General features: G+C 36.9%; 1 protein-coding gene across 4 annotated transcripts in view; it reads right to left on the bottom strand.

Moving 5' to 3' along the window:
* ABI3BP (ABI family member 3 binding protein) overlaps positions 1-25,649 on the bottom strand; it is a 266,245-nt gene that overhangs the window by 143,420 nt on the left and 97,176 nt on the right. For all 4 annotated transcript variants that reach the window (XM_066348013.1, XM_066348014.1, XM_066348015.1 and 1 more), the window contains exons 4-6: positions 25,289-25,421; positions 4,976-5,157; positions 4,334-4,389 (exon numbers count right to left, since the gene is read on the bottom strand). In XM_066348013.1, coding sequence (XP_066204110.1) covers positions 4,334-4,389; positions 4,976-5,157; positions 25,289-25,421 — 371 coding nt within the window. The remainder of the gene's footprint in view (positions 1-4,333; positions 4,390-4,975; positions 5,158-25,288; positions 25,422-25,649) is intronic.

Below are 25,649 nucleotides of genomic sequence, written 5' to 3'. Positions count from 1 at the left end.
GTGTCTTTTTCTTTAAAACATCTGGAATTAATTTAATATCTCTTGAAATCTTGCTTTCTAAAATCAGTCTCAGAGAAGAGATGAGTTAGTATTTGGATTGACGTTGACTTTATTTGGATTAAAATATTCCTCTAAAATGTCAAATCAATTTTTAGAATCAACTGTAAGTAGCCACATAGTGGTTTCTTTTCAACTTTCCTGTGTTCCAGAGATACCCAAGAGCACAGATGACAACTTGTAAAATGTTTTTATGCTCTCCAGAAGGTAGCAATAAAGAAAGCATCACAGAGAAACCTTAAAATATCTTTTCATTTAATTTGAGTTTTCCTTTGGAAATAACCAAGAGTTTCAAACCATATTTCATCAAAGCTAGCCAGGGGGTATTCCACCACACAGCTTGAAGTGATAAAATATCTGGCTCTGTGTCATAGATGCAGGAAGCTTCTTTCCAGCTCTTCTTGTCATGACTATTGTGATGTGAAAAAGAAAGTAAGTTTCTTGGGAGTAAAATGTCAATCACCTTTCCCAATCTTGCTGAGTAACTCAACCTAAATAAAATATTCTGCCAAAAGAAATACAAATTATTGGGATATGATCAAATGATATCACCGAGTCACATGTAAGATAAAACATGACAGCCAAGAGGTTGGGAAATAAGAAATGCTTCCTAGGAAACCATTCACAACAAGACTGAGGACTGTTTTAGAAGAGAATCCCTGGGATTGGGTTTAAGAGAGACAAAGCCAAAGGACCTAACAGAGTGGCACAAATCAATACTTGGCCAAATGGTCAATTATTGGGGAAAACTATATAACCCAATCAATAGAGAACCTTTCTACATACAAGAGAGCAAAATCAAACCCATGTAGTTTAGAGTTTAATTATTATAAAATCAAACCACTTATAAAACTAAAAGGGCAGTAAATATCTGTCTACCTCTTGGATAAGGAAGAACTTTCTAAAATATAATGCAATTAAAGATATAACAATGGAAAAAACAAATAATTTGATTAAGCAAATTTCCAGACTTGACTATTTCAAAAATTTTCATAACAAAGTTGATAATAAATGTGAGAATAATGTTTCTAGATGCTATAACAAAGGGTTGATGTTGTTTAATCCATGTCTTTAAACTATTCAATAAAAACACCTTGAGATGATCAATAAACAAGAGCTGAGATAAAGGCCATTAAATGAAAACTGTGAATGGCTTATAAACAAGTGAAGAAAATACTGGTCTATTAGCAATCATAGAAATACAAATTAAAAAAATTATATTACTATATTAGCCAGAAATTTAGTGGTGGAAATACATAATATTGATAATCAGGGTACAATATAAGTGCTTATAAGATGATAAGTTGGTGTAACCTTTCTGTAAATAAATTTGACCATACATATTAGGATGTGTAAAAAATATTAAATGTCTAAACTGTTCATTCCTATTCAAAAAATCTAATCTAAACTGTTCATTTCTATTCAAAAAATCTAATTCTAAAAATGTGAACAAAGATTTATGATCATAAATTTTTACCATAACATCACTTACAATTTCAACACCATTAGAAATAACTTAAAAACCTACAAAATAGAAACTGATTGGATAGGTGAGAGCATATTTAGATCATGTAATACACAGCAATTAAAATTATGTATACAAAAATAATTTAATGACATGAAATAGGCTATGTCATATTTTGGCTAAGTGAAAAGAGATGAAATTACATATATAGCATGATTTTAATTTTATAATAAAAATATGTTTTGAAAAAAATATTCTGAAGTTTTAACACACCATAAATGATTTTATGTGAGAGGAGGGGAGTTGGTGAGACAGACTCCCACATGCACCCCAACTGGCCAGGAACCACCTGGCAACCCCTGTCTGTGGCTGATGCTGAATCAACCAAGCTATTTTTAGCACCTGAGGCTGATGCCCAGGTGAAGCTCCAACCAATTGAACCACTAGCTGCAGCAAGGGAAGAGAAAGAGAAAGGTATGAGGGAGGGAGAGAGAAGCAGATAGTTGTTATCCTGTGTGCCCTGACTGGGAATGAACCTGGGATGTCCATACACTAGGCTGACACTCTATCCACTGAGTCAACTGGCCAGGGCCAATAAGTGGGTTTATATTAGTCATTTGGCAGCATTATAGGAAATATTGTTAATGTTTCTGTTTGCATTTTATACATTCTAAATCTTTAAAAATTAACTATATAGTAAAGAAAAAATTAAGAAAGAAAAAAGGAAAGAATGGAAGAGGAAGTAGAAGAGAGCAAGAAAAAGAGAGATAGAAAGAAGAAAAACAAGGAAGAGAGAAAGGGAGGGAGGAAGGAAGGGAAAGAAACAAAAGGAAAAACAAAACAGACTTATGGCTTGGGAATGTACCTACAATCTCCTAGTTAATATTGTTATTTGAAATACATCAAAATACTTTCCTGGGCAATCATAATCATCTGATAATTACAATTTGATAATTTTCCAATATGTACACTTTTCTGCCAACTCAAACTACAGAAACTTTCACCTTTGCAAGATAATTTCTCAATCAGTTCTATTTTATCCAAAACCCATTTTCTGTTACTGAAAAGAATTTAGCATTGTTTTTTATTTCGATGGGGTATATACTATCTTTTTTTTCCTCACAGGGCTGCATACTCAGTGGAGTATTCTGTGGATTATTTAATTAGACATAAAAAGATATCCATCCATATACATCATCACACATTGAATAGAGAAGTTTTGTAACCCTGAGTAGTCTTTGCATGTTCACTTGACTGTAGGATATTTCCCGGGCTGAATACTTTGAATACCTAGTCACCAAGTTAAGACCAAATTCCCCTCTTTTTTTTTTTTCCTGAAGCTGGAAATGGGGAGAGACAGTCAGACAGACTCCCTCATGCGCCCGACCAGGATCCACCTGGCACGCCCACCAGGGGCGACGCTTTGCCCACCAGGGGGCGATGCTCTGCCCCTCTGGGGCGTCGCTCTGCCGCAACCAGAACCACTCTAGCGCCTGGGGCAGAGGCCAAGGAGCCATCCCCAGCGCCCGGGCCATCTTTGCTCCAATGGAGCCTTGGCTGCGGGAGGGGAAGAGAGAGACAGAGAGGAAGGAGGGGGAGGGGGTGGAGAAGCAAATGGGCGCTTCTCCTATGTGCCCTGGCCGGGAATCGAACCGGGGACTACTGCATGCCAGGCCGATGCTCTACCGCTGAGCCAACCGGCCAGGGCCCAAATTCCCCTCTTTTTACCAAAGTGCTTCCTCTACCTGCTTAGTGACATCATGTCATTCACTGCACATTATAATTGGGCATATGATTTAAAATGCAAACATCTGTGTGATGGTTATAACAATGGCTTAAATTTATAACACGGAGTATATAACAGTTAGAATGCTTCCTGAGAACAGATTTTGAAAGATGAAAGGAAAGAGAACAAGGCACAGAGTTTCTGAAGTGAGAAAGAAAAAGGTGTTTAGGTGGGGAAAATGTCTGACATAAAATATACAACATGTACTGTGCTAAATAGAGGCTAAGCCCATTAAAATAAACAATTCTTTTATCATTTTGAAAAGGGTTGACTCTTTTAAGTAGGAAGTGATAGAAAATAGAGGAAAGATTTGAACAGTAGCAAGGTAAATAAAACATGTATCAATTTGCTCTTGAAACATGTTATATCAATAGTGAAAAAACAATCCGCAAGATAAAGTATATAAGCATTATTTCAAAATACTTGGAATACTGAAGTATTCGAATGCTATATTGAATATCAGACTTTTAGATCTTTAAACAAATTAGAGATGATCTTGTCTTATACATCCACCTACATTTTCTGAAAAAGAAATGAATTTCTCAAATGTTTAGTACTTTATGAAATGCCCCATTCATAGCTACTGTATTTGCCCATCTATAAGATGCACATTTTTTTGAAAAATTTGGGTGTGTCTTATACAGTGGTTGTAGTTTCTTTTACTTTCATTTCCTGCTTTATCGTGCTTGTTTTTGCACTCATTGTTGAAGACAGTGATTCGTCATCAGACACAGATAAGGAGGACAAGCTAATGGATGGGAGTTGTGACAGTGATGAGGAGTTGTATTAACATTGTAATGAATAAAACTTGAGTTCAATAACTTTATGTAATATACTTTTTTTTTCAAATTTCAGGCCCCAAAATTAAGGTGTATCTTATACATGGAAGTGTCTTTACATGAGGAAATATGGTAATCAGTTGGTCTAGTCTCAGTACCTAATAATAAGACTATTTCTTTATTTAAATAAAAATACAATGCAAATACAATTTTTAAAAACATTCTTGAAAATAACCTGATACATACCACTGTATTTACTTGGTCATAGGTATTTTGAATTTTCCCATTTACTTTGTTTATACCTGACAAAAACAAGGGGAAAATGACATTATTTTTATTTTTCTTGTTTATAAATCAATTCTTACTAATCATTATGAAGACAATGACAACCCCTGCTCTAACTTGTGCATATTACTTTATTTACTATCATTTTAATCCTGATTCCAATAATGTTTTTGAATGAAAGGATAACAGGAAGAAAGCCCGAGGTGCCCTAAAATCTTTTTGTTTACTTCTACTTGTCCAGCTTTCCATCTGAACACTTGCACACATTATTAGTTTTTTAGCTATGATGGTGTTCACTGGTCAGGGATTGATTTAAAATACTACCATGAGCAATGACTATTTTCAATGGAAGCATCAAATATTAGTATCATTTCTGTTAAAAAAAAAACAACAACAAACCCAAACACTCGTTATAAAAACAAAAGATTCTGAGATATCAATACTGCACAAATCTTGTTAGCTTTTGTATTTTCTTCAATACTAGAAGATGGGAATTAACTCATTTCAAATTATACAATTAATACATAACTAAAATTTTGATCTTTGGGGGGAAAAGAAAAAATTACAGACAGAGTACATACTCAGACAGTTCTAGGTACTTACTTCCAACAATAGTCTTGTGATTGAAAATCTTACTCCAAATTCCACCTTCTACATTGTCTTTCACTCCAAATTCATAAACTGTGTTAGGCTTTAGATTTTCTACAATTGTTTCAGTGGCTGGACAGAGCTGGAAAATCCATTTCTTTTCATTATCCTTTTCTCTATAGCGAATTGTATAAAATCTGTTGAAACCCAAAATATGATGCTGTAAAATCACAGGGAGATTCAGAATGTTTTTGCAAGTTTTTTGTTTGTTTGTTTTGTTTTATTGTGACAGAGACAGAGAGAGGGGTACAGACAGGAAGGGAGAGTGATGAGAAGCACCAATTCTTCATTGCAGCACCTGACTTGTTCATTGATTGCTTTCTCATATGTGCCTTGACTGGAGTGCTACAGCAGACCTAGTGACCCCTTGCTTAAGCCAGCGACCTTGTGCTCAAGCTGGTGAGCCTTGCTCAAACCAGATGAGTCCATGCTCAAGCTGGCGACCTCGGGGTCTCGAACCTGGGTCCTCTGAGTCTCAGTCTGACGCTCTATCCATTGCGCCACCGCCTGGTCAGACTCAAGTTTCTTAATACAGCCCAGACACTCATCTACTTCATAGACAATATTTAATATTAGTTTCTTTTTCAATCTTTTAAAAATGTGTAGAGAACATTAAAAAACAATGTGTGCTTACATTTTTTTTTTTTTTTTTATATAATTTTATTTTTTTAATGGGGTGACATCAATAAATCAGGATACATATATTCAAAGATAATAAGTCCAGGTTATCTTGTCGTTCAATTATGTTGCATACCCACCACCCAAAGTCAGATTGTCCTCTGTCACCTTCTATCTTGTTTTCTTTGTGCCCCTCCCCACCCCCTATCCCTCTCCCATTCCCCCCTCCCCCCCCCCCGTAACCACCACACTCTTATAAATGTCTCTTAGTTTCACTATTATGTCCCACCTACGTATGGAATAATACAGTTCCTGTTTTTTTCTGATTTACTTATTTCGCTTCGTATCATGTTATCAAGATCCCACCATTTTGCTGTAAATGTTCCGATGTCATCATTTCTTATGGCTGAGTAGTATTCCATAGTGTATATGTGCCACATCTTCTTTATCCAGTCATCTATTGATGGGCTTTTTGGTTGTTTCCATGTCCTGGCCACTGTGAACAATGCTGCAATAAACATGGGGCTGCATGTGTCTTTACGTATCAATGTTTCTGAGTTTTTGGGATATATACCCAGTAGAGGGATTGCTGGGTCATAAGGTAGTTCTATTTTCAGTTTTTTTGAGGAACCACCATACTTTCTTCCATAATGGTTGTACTACTTTACATTCCCACCAACAGTGGATGAGGGTTCCTTTTTCTCCACAGCCTCTCCAACATTTGCTGTTACCTGACTTGCTAATAACAGCTAATCGAACAGGTGTGAGGTGGTATCTCATTGCCGTTTTGATTTGCATTTCTCTAATAGCTAAAGAAGATGAGCATCTTTTCATATATCTGTTGGCCATTTGTATTTCTTCCTGGGAGAAGTGTCTATTCATATCCTCTTCCCATTTTTTTATTGGATTGTTTGTTTGTTTGTTGTTGAGTTTTATGAGTTCTTTGTATATTTTGGATATTAGGCCCTTATCTGAGCTGTTGTTTGAAAAAATCATTTCCCATTTAGTTGGCTTTCTGTTTATTTTGTTATCAGTTTCTCTTGCTGAGCAAAAACTTCTTAGTCTGATGTAGTCCCATTCATTAATTTTTGCCTTCACTTCTCTTGCCTGTGGAGTCAAATTCATAAAATGCTCTTTAAAACCCAGGTCCCTGAGTTGAGTACCTATGTCTTCTTCTATGTACTTAATTGTTTCAGGTCTTATGTTTAGATCTTTGATCCATTTTGAGTTAATTTTTGTACAGGGGGAGAGACTGTAGTCCAGTTTCATTCTTTTGCATGTGGCTTTCCAGTTTTCCCAGCACCATTTATTGAAGAGGCTTTCTTTTCTCCATTGTGTGTTGTTGGCCCCTTTATCAAAAATTATTTGACTATATATATGTGGTTTTATTTCTGGACTTTCTATTCTGTTCCATTGGTCTGAGTGTCTATTTTTCTGCCAATACCATGCTGTTTTGATTGTCGTGGCCCTATAATAGAGTTTGAAGTCAGGTATTGAAATGCCCCCAGCTTCATTCTTTTTCTTTAGGATTGCTTTGGCTATTCGGGGTTTTTTATAGTTCCATATAAATCTGATGATTTTTTGCTCTATTTCTTTAAAAAATGTCATTGGAAGTTTGATGGGAATTGCATTAAATTTGTATATTGCTTTGGGTAATATAGCCATCTTGATTATATTTATTCTTCCTAGCCAAGAACAAGGTATATTCTTCCATCTCATTATATCTTTCTCGATTTCCCTTAACAATGGTTTATAGTTTTCATTATATAAGTCCTTTACATTCTTTGTTATGTTTATTCCTAAGTATTTTATTTTTTTTGTTGCAATCGTGAAGGGGATTGTTCTTTTGAGTTCCTTTTCAGTTAATTCATTGTTGGCATATAGAAAGGCTATTGACTTCTGTATGTTAATTTTGTATCCTGCGACCTTACTGTATTGGCTTATTGTTTCTAGTAGTCTTTTTGTGGATTCTTTGGGGTTTTCGATGTATAGGATCATATCATCTGCAAAAAGTGATACCTTTACTTCTTCTTTTCCGATATGGATGCCTTTTATTTCTTTGTCTTGTCTGATTGCTCTGGCTAGAACCTCTAGTACCACATTAAATAAGAGTGGAGAGAGTGGACAACCCTGTCTTGTTCCTGATTTAAGGGGGAAAGCCTTCAGTTTAGTGCCATTTAATATGATGTTAGCTGATGGTTTATCATATATGGCCTTTATCATGTTGAGATATTTTCCTTCTATACCCATTTTGTTGAGAGTCTTAAACATAAAATTGTGTTGTATTTTATCGAAAGCCTTTTCTGCGTCTATTGATAAGATCATGTGGTTTTTGTTCTTTGTTTTGTTGATATGGTGTATTACATTAACCGTTTTACGTATGTTGAACCATCCTTGAGATTCTGGGATGAATCCCACTTGATCATGATGTATTATTTTTTTAATATGTTGTTGTATTCGATTTGCTAGTATTTTGTTTAGTATTTTAGCATCTGTATTCATTAGAGATATTGGTCTGTAGTTTTCTTTTTTTGTGCCATCCTTGCCTGGTTTTGGTATGAGGGTTATGTTGGCTTCGTAAAATGTGTTTGGAAGTATTGCTTCTTCTTCAATTTTTTGGAAGACTTTGAGTAGAATAGGAACCAAGTCTTCTTTGAATGTTTGATAAAATTCGCTGGTATAGCCGTCAGGGCCTGGACTTTTATTTTTGGGGAGGTTTTTAATGGTTTTTTCTATTTCTTCTCTACTGATAGGTCTGTTTAGGCTTTCTGCTTCTTCTTGACTCAGTCTAGGAAGGTTGTATTTTTCTAGGAATTTATCCATTTCTTCTAGGTTGTTGAATTTAGTGGCATAAAGTTTTTCATAGTATTCTACAATAATTCTTTGTATATCTACGGTGTCCGTGGTGATTTCTCCTCTTTCATTTTGGATTTTGTTTATATGAGTTCTTTCTCTTTTTTCCTTGGTAAGTCTTGCCAAGGGTTTGTCAATTTTGTTGATCTTTTCAAAGAACCAGCTCCTTGTTCTATTAATTTTTTCTATAGTTTTTCTGTTCTCTAATTCATTTATTTCTGCTCTGATTTTTATTATCTCCTTTCTTCGGCTGGTTTTGGGTTGTCTTTGTTCTTCTTTTTCTAGTTCCTTAAGGTGGGAAGTTAAGTGGTTCACTTGGGCTCTCTCTTGTTTGTTCATATATGCCTGAAGTGATATGAACTTCCCTCTTATCACTGCTTTTGCTGCATCCCATAGATTCTGATATGTCGTATTGTCATTTTCATTAGTCTGTATATATCTTTTGATCTCTGCACTTATTTCTTCTTTGACCCATTCATTTTTTAAAAGTATGTTGTTTAGTTTCCACATTTTTGTGGGATTTTTTTCCTCTTTTTTGCAGTTGAATTCTAGTTTCAAGGCTTTATGATCAGAAAATATGCTTGGTACAACTTCAATTTTTCTGAATTTGCTGATGTTGTTTTTGTGGCCCAACATATGGTCAATTCTTGAGAATGATCCATGTACACTGGAGAAAAATGTATACTCAGTCACTTTGGGATGAAATGTCCTGTAGATGTCTATCATATCCAGGTGTTCTAGTGTTTTGTTTAAGGCCACTATGTCTTTGTTGATTCTCTGTTTGGATGACCGATCTAGAGCCGTCAGCGGTGTATTGAGGTCTCCAAGTATGATTGTGTTTTTGTCAGTTTTTGTTTTAAGATCAATAAGTAGCTGTCTTATATATTTTGGTGCTCCTTGGTTTGGTGCATATATATTAAGAATTGTTACGTCTTCTTGATTCAGTGTCCCCTTAGCCATTATGAAATGGCCATTTTTGTCTCTGAGTACTTTTCCTGTCTTGTAGTCAGCATTATCCGATATGAGTATTGCTACACCTGCTTTTTTTTGGATGTTATTTGCTTGGAGTATTGTTTTCCAGCCTTTCACTTTGAATTTGTTTTTATCCTTGTTACTTAGATGAGTTTCCTGTAGGCAGCATACAGTTGGATTTTCTTTTTTAATCCATTCTGCTACTCTGTGCCTTTTTATTGGTGAGTTTAATCCGTTTACATTTAGTGTAATTATTGATACTTGTGGGTTCCCTATTGCCATTTTATATCTTGCTTTCTGTTAGTTTTGTGTCTTGTTTGATCCTTCTCTTTTGTTTTTCTATCTTTTGTTTTTATTTGGTTGTATTCCATACATCTTTCCACTGTTGCTATCTTTTTTATCTCATGTACTTCTGTGGTGGTTTTTTCAATGGTGGTTACCTTTGAGTAATGAAAAGGGTCCCTACCCTGTTCATTGTAGCGAACTATTTTGTGAGTACTTTTGCACTCCATCGTCCTTTGCTACTGTTAATCTCCATCTTCTCCCCCTCTTTCTTTTTGTTGTTGTCACAGTTTAAATTTGGTTTTATTGTGTTCTTCTTGGAGCTTTTACTTGTGGCTCTGTTTTTTTTTGTTCTTTGTATCTGATTGGAGAACCCCCTTTAGTAATTCCTGGAGTGGGGGTTTTCTGATGATAAATTCCCTCATCTTTTCTGTATCTGTGAATGTTTTTATTTCTCCTTCATATTTGAAGGATAGCTTTGATGGGTATAGTATTCGTGGCTGAAAGTTCCTCTCTTTCAGAACTTTAAATATTGGGGTCCATTCTCTTCTAGCTTGTAGAGTTTCTGCTGAGAAATCTGATGATAATCTAATGGGCCTTCCTTTATATGTTGTATTCTTCTTTTCCCTGGCTGCCTTGAGAATTTTTTCTTTGCTGTTGGTTTGTGTCAATTTCATTATGATGTGCCTTGGAGTAGGTTTGTTGGGGTTAAGAAAACTTGGAGTTCTGTTTGCTTCTTGAACTTGAGGCTTTAGTTCTTTCCACAGGCTTGGAAAGTTCTCATCTATTATTTGTTTGAGTATGTTCTCCATTCCATTTTCTCTCTCTTCTCCCTCTGATATACCTATTATTCTTATGTTATTCTTTTTGATGGAGTCAGATAATTCTTGTAGGGCTATCTCATTTTTTTTAATTTTTGAGTCTCTTTCTTCTTCTCTCTGTTGTGCCTCAAGTTGCTTGTCTTCTATTTCACTAATCCTCTCTTCTATCTGACCTGTTCTATTAGCTAAGCTTGTTACTTCGTTTTTCAGCTCGTGAATTGAGTTTTTCATCTCTGTTTGATTTGTTTTTATAGTTTCAATTTCCTTGGACATATATTCTTTGTGTTCATTGAGTTGTTTTCTGAGCTCCCTAAATTGCCTTTCTGTGTTTTCTTGTATATCTCGGAGGATTTTTAGGATTTCTATCTTGAATTCTCTGTCATTTAGCTCCAAGGTTTCCAATATATTAAATTTTTTCTCCATAGATTTTTCCTCATCTAGCTGTGTTACCTCTCTTTCTTTTGTATCCATGATATTTGATTTTCTCTTCCTTAATGGCATCTGAGGGTGGTTTTGTTGATAGTATTAATGAGATTTAATAAAGAATAAAAAGTTTAAAAAAATAATAAAAAAAAAATCGAAAAAAGTTGTTTTTTAAAAAAAAAAATTAATAATAAAATAAAGAAAAATAAAATAAAATAAAAATTAAAAAAAAAAAAAAAAGGAAATTATTCCCCCCCTCCTTTTTTCCTCTCCTCCCCTCTCCCCTCTTTCTTGATAAAATCTTGTGGTGGACTGTGAATTATAACAAACAATGCCTGTGATGGAGGGCCTGAATTGGGGAAAAGTAATAAAGGGGCAAACAAAAAAAAAAAAAAAAAAAAAAAAAAGAAGAAAAAAAAAAAAAAAAAAAGAGCGTATGGACCCACAAAAAGCAAATAAGGAAAAAATTTGGGTCAAGAATAAAATGATTTGCTTTTAGGTGTTGGTTGTCTAAGAGTTATGATGAGAGGATTAAGAGAAAAACGGAAAAATGGGGGGACAAATTAAAAAAATTACTATTGTATTTAGTGGAACAAGAACTAGATTATATGGAGAGCCAGGGATGGGAGCACTGCTAGTGAGTTAAAAAGGTGAAGTAAAAACCCCCCAGAATGCCACAAACATAAGTTTGAGTCCCAGATAAGATAATTTGTTTGTTATTGAGGTTTGAGAGAGAGGAGATGTAAAGGAGAAAGGAAGAAACTAATATAGAGGGAGAAAAGAAAGAGAGAGAAAAAAAAAGAGGGAACCACTAAAAGAAGAAAAAAGAAAGGAGAGAGAGAGAGAGAGAGTTAAGGGTTTTGGAGTGCAACCCTCATAGAGAGAAAGAAAGAGAAGAGAAAAGATAATGGGAGATGTAACACTTATGGGTAGTGTAGTTCAAGGAGAGGAGAGAGTAAGACCGGTAGAGAGTTAATCGGCCAAATTGGAGGAGGAAAAAAAAAAGTATCAAGAGTGAAGATAAGAGAAACAAACGAACAAATATAATAAAATGGGATAGGTTATAAAGTCTGCAGATTATTCTTGATTTTGAGAGGTTATCTTCTTGCTTTTTCTTTTCTCTCCCTCTTCCTGGTCGGTGACTCTGTACCCCGGGTTTTGCCCCTTTGCCACGCTCAGGTGGAGGTTTGCAGTTGATAAGTCTCTATGGCAATGTCATGTATTGTGCTTTAGTCTCGTTGGCAGTCTAGGCTATTAGCATTTATAGGCTCCGACAGTGAGAGAGTCCGTGTTCCTAGAGCCTTTCTCCTAGTCTTTCCTTCCTCAATTAGTAGCCTGATAATCCAGCTATGGGGTTGCTGCTGCCTCTGCCTGGATAGTAAGAGGCTCAAAGAGCTGGCAACTCCCCACTCTATTTCCACTCAGCACAGGGCTCTGGGTAAGGCTCAGTCAGTCAGAGCTGCTAGCATAATCAGGCGGGCTTTCCGGCCATTCAAAGACCTCTGGCTCTGCCACTCTGTCCGGTAACACAGCGGGTGCCCACTTCCGGGGCGCTTGGAGGAAACTCTCACTCACTGGCTGCGCGCGCAGACCAGGATATCCGGCCAGCAGTCTCACGCTCTGAAACCCCCAACCGCAGGGAAAAATTGCAGCGTTGGAATTGAGTCTCGCTCCGTCCCCGTGCGCGAATTTTGCAAGGCGCTGGGGCGGCCCGAGATTCCGCTTTGGCCCACACAAAGGCCCCTGACTCTGCCCCTCTGTGCGGTAACACGGGTGCGCACTGCCGAGGCACTCAGAGGAATTGCTCACTCCTTATCTGCGCGCGCAAACCAGGATATGAGGCCGGCCGCTTTCCCTCTGAGTGAAATACCCTCCGGCACGGAAAATCTCCACCGTTGGAATTAGTTCTCACTCCCTCCCGTGCGTGGCTTTCCCAGGGCGCTGGGGCTGCCCAGAGACTCTGCCCTCAGCCCACAGAAAGGCCTCTGACCCTGCCTCTCCGTGGGGCAACACGGGCACTGACTCCCGGGGCCTAGGAAGAAATCTCTCGCCCACTAACTGCGCACCAACCAGGAGACCGGGTAAAATGGCCGCGCGCTTGTCTTTCTTTGTTTGGGTTTGGCGCGAGTGTTAGCTTGTATTGCCCGGGTTGCCACAGGATCAGATTTTCCTCGGCTTGGATCTCCGTGCCACAGCCTGGTTCGGCCGTTTGTATTCACCCCCTTTGCCCGCCTCAGTTTCTATATTCACAGTTACCAGAGAAAGCCGCCCTGTTTAGGTTAGTGAGGAAGGCGGAGCATTTCTTACTCCCTATTTCCTTCGGGGTTTGGTTATATATTTAGCCAATTTTTCACTCAATCATACCTTTGGGTGATTTGCGAAGCATCTGGAAGCTCCAAGTATAGGTTTTTCTGTTTCTGGTTGAAGATCTTGTTGAGTTTTGGGGGAGATTTATCGGTATCGCTTCCTACCCCGCCATTACTCTGACGTCATCTCCCGTGCTTACATTTTTAATTTCTAATTGCAAGTTAGGAGATTGTGCAGTAGCATAGCTATGGTTTGACAGTATTAAGATTTCTCAGTTCTGTTATCACTACATTGCAAATTAAAGTTGGGAAATACTAGATGGTCATTCTTTTCCCAATTATGCTCAGAGCAGAACATAGGCATAATTTTATGAATACTTAATGTTGCAGTTTCACAACTATATGGGTTCAAGCCTTTTGCCCCATGGAAGTTGCATTAGAGGTAATATCATTTAATTTTGTAAAGGAGAAACCTGAAACCCTAAGATGCAATTGAGATTGCACTTCAGGAGTGAAATTTTCTTACCATTGTATGTATGTAAAAAAAATCAAGACCAATAGCCAAGCTTTGGGTATGATGAGAAAAATCAAACAAAGCAAATTCAAGATTACTTGTTGTCTATTAGTTTATGGCTTCAGATTATTTCAGAAGTGTATAGCGAAGGAACGATAATCCCCACAACTATTTATTTGCACCTTCTTCACATGCTAGGTTTTACATATATTATCTCATGTAATGGTCACATAAACATCTTAAGTGGTAGAAATGATCAATCTCATTTTACAAAAGTAAAAATGGAGTTTTAGGAAGATCACTTAACTTGCCCATTGTCACCCAGCCAGTGACTTTTACTAGTGGCAATGTCAGAACCAGAATACAAAGAAAGATTCCTCTGTCCCTGCTCTAAACAGCCTCACGAAGGGGGACAGCAGATCAGGGAAGGGGACTTGATCACAACTGACTACAGTGATGAGAATGAATGAACTAGCACCACACGAATCAATATGGATAGATTTTACAAAGAAAATACTGAATAAAAGTAGCAGATTACAAAGTGATGCATATAGTTTCATGTCATTTATGTAAATATTAAAACACACAAATACAATATATGTTATCATATATTATCCCTGGCATTGTAATGAGACAACATTTGTGAGAGTGCTTTGGCTCCCAATGAGCAGGTAGGGAGATAAACGGGATTAAATGTAGAACAAACAGATAAACTTTCTCTGCTTTTTATTTTGAAATAAACATTTTAAGTAAATAAAATAAAATAATGGCTGTCATATATGGTGATGGAAACATAGATGTTTGTCATACTGTTTTAGGTTCTTCCTTGTAAGTTAACTTTTCTCACAAAAATTTAGTACCTCTCCTCCACTCCCCATCCCAGCAAAATTAAATGGACTAAGAGTCAGGTCAATTGCTTTTATGCAAAGCTTTATTTTAAAAAATCACTCATTTGCTTATGCTAAAAACACTTGTGGATGAAAAAGAGGTTTTAGGGAAAGTAACCTGACGAAAGATCCGATCATAAATTCCTAACTGGGCAGGTCAGAGTGGGTGATCACACACCAGACATAGAACTTTTCTAGTGAAACATTTAGGTTTGCCTTAAGCAAGCCCTGTTCATTGTTTCTGTGCATTTAGGTTAACACACCTTTGAAATAAGCCATAACCACCCTCAAGAGAGCGTATACTCTTGTTAACTATCCTGTAATCCAATTCTCACTTTGCTTTCTTCCCTCTCCATGTAATCTTACGTTTGTTCCCTCCTTAATTCATAATACATAAAAGAAACTGCAACACTGTCATTCTTGAGAACATTAGTGATCTTGCCTCCCAGCAACTGTCACATTTTGGGCTCAGATAAACTCTTAGAAAAACCCTCTACAGGTTTGGAGGTTTCTTAACATTGATATGCTTACTCTGTACCCTTCGTGCCAGGCACAAATTCTTTTTTTTTTTTTTTTTTTTTTTTTTTTTTCCCTGAAGCTGGAAATGGGGAGAGACAGTCAGACAGACTCCCGCATGCACCCGACAGGGATCCACCCAGCACGCCCACCAGGGGTGATGCTCTGCCCACCAGGGGGCGATGCTCTGCCCCTCCGGGGCATCGCTCTGCCACGACCAGAGCCACTCTAGCACCTGGGGCAGAGGCCAAGGAGCCATCCCCAGCGCCCGGGCCATCTTTGCTCCAATGGAGCCTTGGCTGCTGGAGGGGAAGAGAGAGACAGAGAGGAAGGAGGGGGGGGGAGTGGAGAAACATATGGGCGCTTCTCCTGTGTGCCCTGGCCGGGAATCAAACCCGGGTCCCCCGCACGCCAGGCCGACGCTCTACCGCTGAGTCAACCGGCCAGGGCCAGGCACAAATTCTTGATGATACAAAAACAATTACCCAGATTTCCTGGAAACAAAGGCCGGGATTAGCTACATAATTGGTGGGGCTTATTGCAAAATGAAAATATGGGGCCCCTTATTAAAAAAAATGAGTAATAATTTCAGGATAGTGGCAGTAGAACATTAAACCAAGTATGGGCCCTTTGAAGTGGGGACCCTGTGCAGCTGCCCATGAATTCAGCAGACACTTTACAGTGTAACAAGTAAACAGAGAGAGGAGATGTGTTTGTGCATTCAGTTGAGTTTTTTAACTAGTCACAAACTACTGCACAGTTTGAAATTATGCATTCGTTTGCTTCTTTCTACTAAAAGCTGTTTTCCAGGCTCCAATCTCCCATTTCAAAGCAGATAAAAACATCATAAGTAAAGGTGGCTATTCCAGGCAAAACAAAACTGCTACCAGAAAGAACTGTCACAGAATACTAATCCTCTGTGTCCTGTTAGTCAAAACATCAACAACGATATATAAAACACATTTCTTGACAAGATAAATGCATGGAATTTTTGTTGTTTTTTTTTCCTGCCCTGGCTATTAAAGGAATGTGGAAAAGTTAAAATCAGACCAGCTCGGCTACCACAATTATAAATCTCTAGTTTGAAACATTTCTGTAGTCCTGAAATACTTGCATGATCCAGAGGGCCCAGTGCTAACAGAACTACCAAAGGCCAGATTCCAGGATTCCCAATAAAATGGGACAGAAATGTTCTATCTTAAGAGCTTAACTACAGTCTAAAAAAAAAAAAAAAAAAAAGTTCAACCTGTAAATTTTTTCTATTTTGATCACAAAGCCTTTGAAATACCCTCTCATGTATCAAGTTTCTCAGGAAAAAGAAATGTACAAGCAGCCTTGGTCAGCTTACTACCCTTGTCAACAATGGTTTACTTGATAATTGTATAATATAGGCAAATTCTAAATTCTAAAAGAGATAGTACACAAAACTATTTATCTATAAAGTTTCCTTGATTTTAAATCAAGACATAGATCATATGATAATATGCAGTGTGATGAGATTCAGCCGGTCCGCACCAGTTCAGCAGAACTGATACCTCATTTTTTGTTGAGTTCGGCAAACTGGTTGTTCAAATGGCACTTGTGATCAGGATTCTCTCTAAGGTGGGCACCTGACCAGCCACCCAATGTGGAAATCAGACATTTATATTCCTTATTCTTTTTTAACGTTCATCTGCGCAACAGCATATTCTAAGCACCTGGAATAATGTTCATTCCGTCCACAGGTGAAAAGAATTGCAAGTGAGGATGCCAATCAAGAAGCAATATGGAAATATCTTGAATAACAGTTTTATTGTTTTTTATCAGGTATGATTTAATATTTTTTTATTAATATTTTAAAACTCTTTCTTATAACAATCTAGTTTTGTGTACCTCTTTTATTGTCCTTATTTAAGTATTATATAAGGGAAATAATAAACTGCTTTTCGGTATATTATTTTTTTATACTTAAAACAGTCATTAGATCAGAGAACCAGTTGTTAAATTATTTGAATTCCACCACTGATAATATAGTGCTATATAACCTAGCACACAGTAGAACTCATAGAATGGATGTTTAGAATGGATACTTAGGTGCTCATAGGGTGATTCTAAAATTAGAATATAATTGCTCTAAATGACCAATGATTCAATTACCAAAATAAACTAATTTATTTCTTTTTCTTTTTTATTGAATTTATTGGGGTGATACTGGTTAAACAATTAGGTCTACAATTATATTTTGCAATAGTCATTGCATAAGGTTTTCCTTATTAAAACTCACCATTCCTATAGAATCAGTACTAACTGAATAAAAAGACAATAAATGTCTACATTGTACATTTGCAGAGGGCTTAATATTTTTTATTTATTTATTTCAGTTTGTCTATACAACAAATTCTGAAATGAGCAGAACAAGAATTACTATGGAAGAACAAGAGAGGCTGCGAAGTGTGTAAAGCCAGGCAGATGGTTAATACCTTTTGTATTACACTGGACTGTCTTTCTGTTGTGGTGCTTTGCCAAAAGTGTTGGCAATAGGCAGGTACAATGATGCAGAATGGAAGAAGAGTAAAAGAAACCAGAATTCCTTTTAGCTTTAAGGCTTTTATCTATTGTTTTATTGTGTATTTACCATAACGCATTGTTGTATATTTCTCATTATTGTCAGAGGACATCCAGGATCAAATGTTGATTTTATCTTTTCTATGGATGATTAAATTTAGGCAAAAGTACATTATTGCTAATACCTATTAAAAATATAGGTAGCAGCCTGTGAATGTCACCAGAGCAGAACTCTGAAAAGTCTGCTTCTAGCAATTTGGATTTTAAGAACATATCTCATTAAGTGATAAAAAAGAAATGTTGAAGAAGTGTTTGGTTCAGCTCACATTGTTCAGTGCTTTGATCTTCTCAGTAGTTTCCATACTGAAAATCATTGCTTTATAGTTTGAAGAAATCCATAGCTCTTCAAAATGGAGTAGAGAAGTCAGGTAGTAGCTTGGATATTTGTCAGCTACAAATTGGTAGCATGACCTTGGAGAAGCCTCCTTGCCCACTTATACAGCAGAGAGTGCTGAGGGTGGTGGATATAGTATTTTGCATCATGAATTTGTAAACTAGACAGGCTGCATTTTAAATTACTTCCTAGTGGAGTGATCTAAAACAAGACTTTCTTACCCAGGTCCAGGGAAAGCAGAGGGGGCCAGATTCAAACCTCATGTCAGGATCATAACTCATTTATTCCTTGAGATAGAGTCTTAGAGAGATTCTATGCTTTCTTTTACCAGGCAGTGGGGAGCTGGCAAAGATTCTTTAATGGATGAATGATATTGAGCAGCAAAATAGGAAGCTAGATTTATCAGTAGTGGAAGAATTAGAAAGAAACTGGAGGGAGAAATCTCAATATGCTATTGTCCAGATATGAGATAAAAAAGCAATGAATCATAGAAGGATCAGAATAAAAAGGGGGGCCTGACCTGTGGTGGCGCAGTGGATAAAGCGTCGACCTGGAATGCTGAGGTCGCCGGTTCGAAACCCTGGGCTTGCCTGGTCAAGGCACATATGGGAGTTGATGCTTCCAGCTCCTCCCCCCTTCTCTCTCTCTGTCTCTCCTCTCTCTCTCTCTCTCTCTCTCCCTCTCCTCTCTAAAATGAATAAATAATAAAAATAAAAATAAAAAAATAAAAAAGGGGGGAATACAGATCAAAATTATATTTCTATGAAAGAATTGGTGAGACTAGACTCTTTACAGAATATAAGTGACAAAGAAAGTGTAAGTATAAATCAAAACTGAATTTTCAAACTTGGTAAGAGGATGTTAAAGTGATAAGAAAAGGAGTTGTTTTATTAGTGTAGTAAGTATAAATTTAGTTTGAGTAATAGGTGCTGACCACCATTATCTGGTTAACCCAAAGAAAATATTCCATGGATAACTAAAAATACAGTCTTAGAATTTTGGAAACGGGTCAAGGTCTGAGATTCAGCATTGGAAATCATCTACACCTTTGTCATTCCCACTGTTTTCTGTAGAAGAGCCACATGGGCAGTTCCTGGAAGCTTTTAAAAATGCAGAATCTTGGGCTCTTTCTCAGGCCTATGCAATCAGAGTCTGCATTTTAACAAGGTCTTCCAAGTGATTTACATGCACATCCAAGTTTGAGAAACACTGTTCTACAAGGAAGTGACAGTTAAAGACAGGGTATAGTTGAAGTAAGAAGGATACATAGATGAGAGACCCAAGGATAGAACTCTAATTTACATTTGGGAAGCAGGACAACAAATAAGCAAGGGAAGAGCAAGAGGCTAAGAGGAAAATCTAAATAAAAATGTAAAAGAAGGAAAGAGTTCAAGAATGGATGACTGACCAACAATTCCACAGAGAGGTTAAGAAGGATAAGAACTGGGAAAAGGCAACAGGATTTAGCAATTAATTGATCACTAATGACCACAAAGGAAAGTTCTCAGTGAATGGTAGAGAGGGAGGGAAGCCAGCGAAAGAAAATAAAGACTGTAAGGTGGCAGAGAAATCAGGAATATGCGAGTAGATCACTCTAAGAAGTTTTCTTATTCTTACTAGAATGAGAGAAGAGATGAAAAAGTAGTTTAGAAGATCTAACAGGATCAGCAGAAGATTTTGTTTCCAGGTAGGGAACTGTGGAACATGTCCGCAGACAAAGGCAGGGCACCAATGGCAGCGAAGGGACAAATGTAAAGGAGAAAGGCCTAGAGCAGGGGTCCCCAAACTACAGCCCGTGGGCCACATGCGGCCCCCTGAGGCCATTTATCCGGCCCCCGCCACACTTCCGGAAAGGGCACCTCTTTCATTGGTGGTCAGTGAGAGGAGCATAGTTCCCATTGAAATACTGGTCAGTTTGTTGATTTAAATTTACTTGTTCTTTATTTTAAATATTGTATTCGTTCCCATTTTGTTTTTTTACTTTAAAATAAGATATGTGCAGTGTGCATAGGGATTTGTTCATAGTTTTTTTTTTTAGTCCGGCCCTCCAATGGTCTGAGGGACAGTGAACTGGCCCCCTGTGTAAAAAGTTTTGGGACCTCTGGCCTAGAGGGTGTCTCAATGATGAACATTGTCTGAAGTCGGAAATGTGTCCCTTGGAAAGAATCAGAGGATGGAAAGGTAAATTTGGGCTGAAGTAAGAGTAAGCTGATGGGGGAAACTCTAAATTTCCTCAGTATTGCAGAAGCCAAGATGGATTAGGGAAGGACAAGAGCCAGGGAAAGTAGCCAGGATGCTATTTCCATCATCTGGGGTAAGATGAGGACTTCCTGGATTGAAATCATTGGTGTAGAAACGGAAAAGTAAAAGATAAAGAGACTTATATGCATACTTCTCAAAGATAAAACCAATATAATGTGGGGGCTCATTAGTTTATAGGAGTTGAAAAATAAAAATGAGTCAAGTTTCAAATTAGGGTGAGTGAAGAATTATAATACTTTAGAAAGTAATGAGACAAGTTAGGTGATATGTCAAGAGAGAAAGTATGAGTTCAATGGTTTCATGTTGAGTTTTAAGTAATGGTAAAACATAAAAGTAAAAATGCTGATGTTTCACTGTTTATTATTCACCATATGTTCACTGAAGGCCTACTATGTACCGGATTCAGCCCCAGGAACTGGCAAGATAATGGTAGTTCAGAAACATATGATCTCTGTCCTCATAAAACTTAAAACTTATGTGCCAAGACATATGGGTAACAAGTCATTAATTCAGTTGAGTATTCACAAACATTAAAAATGCCTGCTTCTTAAAAATTGGGGGAGGGGTGTGGAGAAAGTCAATAGTATTCTCTGGACCAGCTTAAAAGGAGGCCATATTCTACATTAAGAGTAAATAAGTACAGTATGAAAGTATTAGAAAATGTGAAAAGATGTCTAAATGAATCATAAAACTTTAATAAGTTGGCAAAGAAGTGAGAACTAAGGCAATTTAAAACTACTTAACAAGTTGGAAACATGGGAAGGAAAAACTAAGCTATTAATGGTGAAATAAATTTTGGTTAAAAGCATGTTTTACTCTTCATCTGGGCCAATTTGGGAAGCTTCTTTTGACTTTAGATATATTGAGGACAAATGTGAAGTTCTTCCGTTCAAAGTCTACTAAGAATAAAAACTATCAAGTAAGCACATCTATTCTCCAATGTGAACTCAGAAAAGGATATAAACACAGGAAGATCCATATGAACTCTATGCAAATAGGAATTAGAAACATACCTCACAAAAGATAAATCAATATTTCATCAATATTTTCAAGTTTAAAGCAAACAAAGTAAAACAAAAAATAGGGATTTTTCTCACTGAAAACTTACTACACAGAACTTTGATATAAGAAGTCCAAAGTCAAAGTAAAATGCAAAAATTTTTCCATTAAATTATTTGCATTTCCATAGGATAAAGGAGGTTATCCAATAAACCAATATAAAGTAATTTCTTTTTAAATCAGAGACGACACAAGAGACCAAATAATAGATTTCAATGGCTTAAAATAATACCAGTAGGTATTTCTGTAGCAAGCCCAGGGCATTCAGATTTCAATGGTCTTGTAAGATATTCCTGAAGAAAAACTTTAGCTGTATTAATCTTCCAATTTTTGAGAAGCAATCATCCACTAGGGCTACTATTGCTTATTATAACCTACTAGATTAGTCTGAATTTTAATAACATCTGCATGATTTTATAAGAGTGGATTTCTCCAAGTCTGCTTCTAATTACAGTAATTTAGAGTTGTTCTGGTAGATTTATTTGGCTGCTTTTATTGTATACAGTATTTCCAGAGCTTTTAAATAGGACGAATATTTTTTCTCAAATGCTGCAAAGACTAAAATGTCAGCTCTTTATTAACTGGACTAACTAGGGAAAAAGGAGACATGGGTAAATGAAATTCACAAATACTCCACGTGCTTCTTTTTAGTCATGACTGTTGAATTCTTCCCTCTCGGTCATGTCCTAACAGTTCCCTATTCCTTTCAAGGATGCCTTGATTCTCTCACTCAAGTGTAAAAGCTTGCAAGCATCTTGACATGTTATTAGTTACATTTTTAAGAAAATTTATTCTAAATGGAATTATTTATTTTGTAATTTGACAGGCATGACTCCATCTATTAGCCAGGGTGTATGAGTCCGGGCATGCGGGGTGAGGTGTATGCATGGTCCAATAGCTTGGGCCTGTGAGACAACTGCCTTATTAAAATCCTAGCTCTGCTAGGCCCTCTGCTCCTTCTCCACATTCAGTATCAGCTTGAGCTATCAAACCATGAAAACACCTATCAATTAGAATTGGTCATTAGATAAGTTCTTTCATGGAAGGGTCAGTAGAACCAGGCTTGAGAACAGGGGAGGAAACTATATTCAAATTATGCTATATGAATTTGCATGTTACCGAGTCTCAAGGATTTATCAAGCAAGTTGAATAATCATTAAAATCAACTGTATTTTGCTACAAGTGTACCAACTTTATTTCCTTCCTTCCTTCCTTCCTTCCTTCCTTCCTTCCTTCCTTCCTTCCTTCCTTCCTTCCTTCCTTCTTTCTTCCATCCCTCCATCCCCCTTCCCACTTCCCTTCCCTCCTTTCTCTTTTGCCTTTCTTTTTAATAAGAGGCTAAAAAAGTATTCAAAAAAAGAAAGCAATTCATAAATGTTTATTTTCTCAGCATTGGCACCCTGAACCAATCCACTAGAAACTGGAATTTTTACAGGAAAGTATGTTCTTTCAAGAGTCCATTTTCCAAATAAAATATGTATGAGTTTAGCAGTGGGTGAAATAAAAAGTATTTCAGATTCTGTGAAACATTTCAAAATTATTTTTCAAAAAATTTTGTATTGGCAATGTCTTCCACATGCCTTTTCCCAAGAATGTCTTCCTTCAGAACTGTGGGATGTCATGTAAAGGGAAATTTAGTTTCTTCTTAGTCTAGATTTCTTAATCAAAGTCACATGAAATGTACTTTTATAAATGTCTTTCTTTTTTAGTTCAATTTAGACAAATATAAATCAGCACTATAAAAATAGAGATTTGGCCAAAAAGTACCTGAAAAGGTGTTCGATATCTTAGTACATGAGAAATGCATATTAAAATGCTAATGAGTATGACTAACTAACATGAAAAATACTGACAACATGAGTTGTTGGTGAGAGTGTGGGGCAACATGAACTCCTCATAGGTTGTTTGTGGGAGTGTAACTGGAAAAGTGAGACAAAACAGAACAAAAAGATGTTAAATATACATCTTTCCTGTGAACTGGCAATTCTTCTTCTAGGTATTTAAGAGAAATTAAAAGCTATGTCTACAAAAGTGTTATACAAAAATGTTTATAAATTTTATATTCTTAATAACCAAAAGCACAGCATAATTCAGGTGTCCATCTGCCAGGGAATGGGTAAATAAATTCTGGAATATTCCAGAGAGAATACTACTCAGGAATAAAAATGGGATGGACTGTTGATACCTGTGATGCCATGAATGAATGTCAAAAACATGCTGAGAGAAAGAAAATAGACACACAAAAATAATGTATTATATGATTCCATTTTTGTGGAATTCTAGAGTAGGCAAAACTAATCTATGGAAATTCAGACCAAATCAGTGGTTGCTTCTTGGGAGGGTACTTTCTGAGCTAATGATATGTTCTATTTCTTGATGGGATGTAGGATACATTATTATATGCAATTTTTATAACTGATCAAACTGAACACCTAAGATCTGTGCATTTTTCTGAGTTTATTATACCTCAATAACAAATTTTTTATTTAAAAAGAATAATGAAATAACTAGTAAAATTTAAAAATCACTCCAAGTGTATTTAAAATAAAATAAAAATCTTTAAAAAACTGAAATGCCTTGGCTGAATGACCTATTTAGATTATTATTATTATTATTATTATTATTATTATTATTGGTGAGAGAGAGAGACAGAGAGAGGGATAGATAGGGACAGACAGACAGAAAGGAAGAGAGATAAGCATCATTTTCTTGTTGTGGCAATTTTGTTGTTCACTGATTGCTTTCTCATATGTGCCTTGACCCGGGGGCTACAGCAGAGCGAGTGACCCTTTGCTCAAGCCAGCGACCTTGGGCTCAAGTCAGCAACTTTGGGCTTCAAGCCAGTGACCTTTGGGCTTCAAGTCAGTGACTTTTGGGCTTAAGCCAGCAACCATGGGGTCATGTCTATGATTCCATGTTCAAGCCAGGGACTCCGTGCTCAAGCTGGTGAGCCCATGCTCAAGCCCACGACCTTGGGAATTCAAACCTGGGTTCTCTGCATCCCAGTCCGATGCTCTATCCACTGCCTGGTCAGGCAACCTATTTAGATTTATGGTTCAGCATTTAGCACAGTACCCAGCACACAATTCCAAATACATGTGTTGGATGGCTGAGTGACAGTAATTGAAAAATACACTTAGACTTTTCTCACTTTGCTTTGCCAAAGAAGATGATAGCTTCATTTCCAACTCTGTGCTTTTCCTCTGCCTACACGTTTTCCTGTGTATGTACTTCCAGTTTTCTAGGCTTCCTAAGCCAGTGATTCTCAAACTTAAGTGTGCATCAGAATCACCTGGAGAGCTTGTTGAAATACAAGTTATTAGGCCCTACTCTCAGAGTTTCTGATTCAGTAAGACTAGAGGACACCCCAGATTTTTCATTTCTGACAAGTTTCTAGGTGGTGTTGATGCAGATTAGGGACCTCACTTTGAGAACTACTGCTTCTAGCCCTTCTTCAAGTGTCAGATCAAAGATCCATCTTTTTCCATTCTGAGATCCACCTTTCCAACTTTCAACAGTCCTTCCTAACTGCCTTCAGCTTTTATTCACTTCTCACTGACACTCCCCATTTGCTTACTCTTCCTTATAGTTTATTATTTGTTAAGAAAAACGTGTTTTTATTCAGGTAGGTGATAACTCTCTTATGGGGAAGTCTTTTCATTCCCTTTACACTCAGAATAGACTGGACAGTTAAGAGGTGATCTGTAAATGCTGATGTTCCTGATATTTATACATTTTTCTAAAGCAAATAGAAATACTAGTAAAGCAAGCACCAGTTTTCGGATGAAAAGTAAAGTCCTCTATTATAATTAATTACCTGTCATTGGGACAGTGGCTCGGCAATGTCCAGTCATGGTGTGGGTTAATGAGGAAACCCCAGGACAGGAAGACGGAGCTTGGTGTCAGAGTGCCAACCACCAGCTGGAGAGGTTTGCGAGAGCGTCTTTTGCCTATGGAGGTAACATACAGGTTAATTCTGGTAACATGTAATGTATTTTCATGATTCAGATAAAATGCATAAAGATGATTTGGTAAGATGATAAAGAGTGCGAAAGTATTAAGTTTTTTCTCTTTCCATGTAATGCAAAAATATTAGTAACTCCTTGACAGTGAATTTAAGCATGAATCAAATGAAATATTACTTTTTGACAGCTGTGTGTGTGTGTGTATTCATGTAT

Source organism: Saccopteryx leptura, chromosome 8, assembly GCF_036850995.1.
Source record: "Saccopteryx leptura isolate mSacLep1 chromosome 8, mSacLep1_pri_phased_curated, whole genome shotgun sequence".
In the NCBI taxonomy this organism is placed as follows: domain Eukaryota; kingdom Metazoa; phylum Chordata; class Mammalia; order Chiroptera; family Emballonuridae; genus Saccopteryx; species Saccopteryx leptura.
Note: the sequence above shows the minus strand (reverse complement) of the source record. Positions and strands in the feature narration are given on the sequence as shown.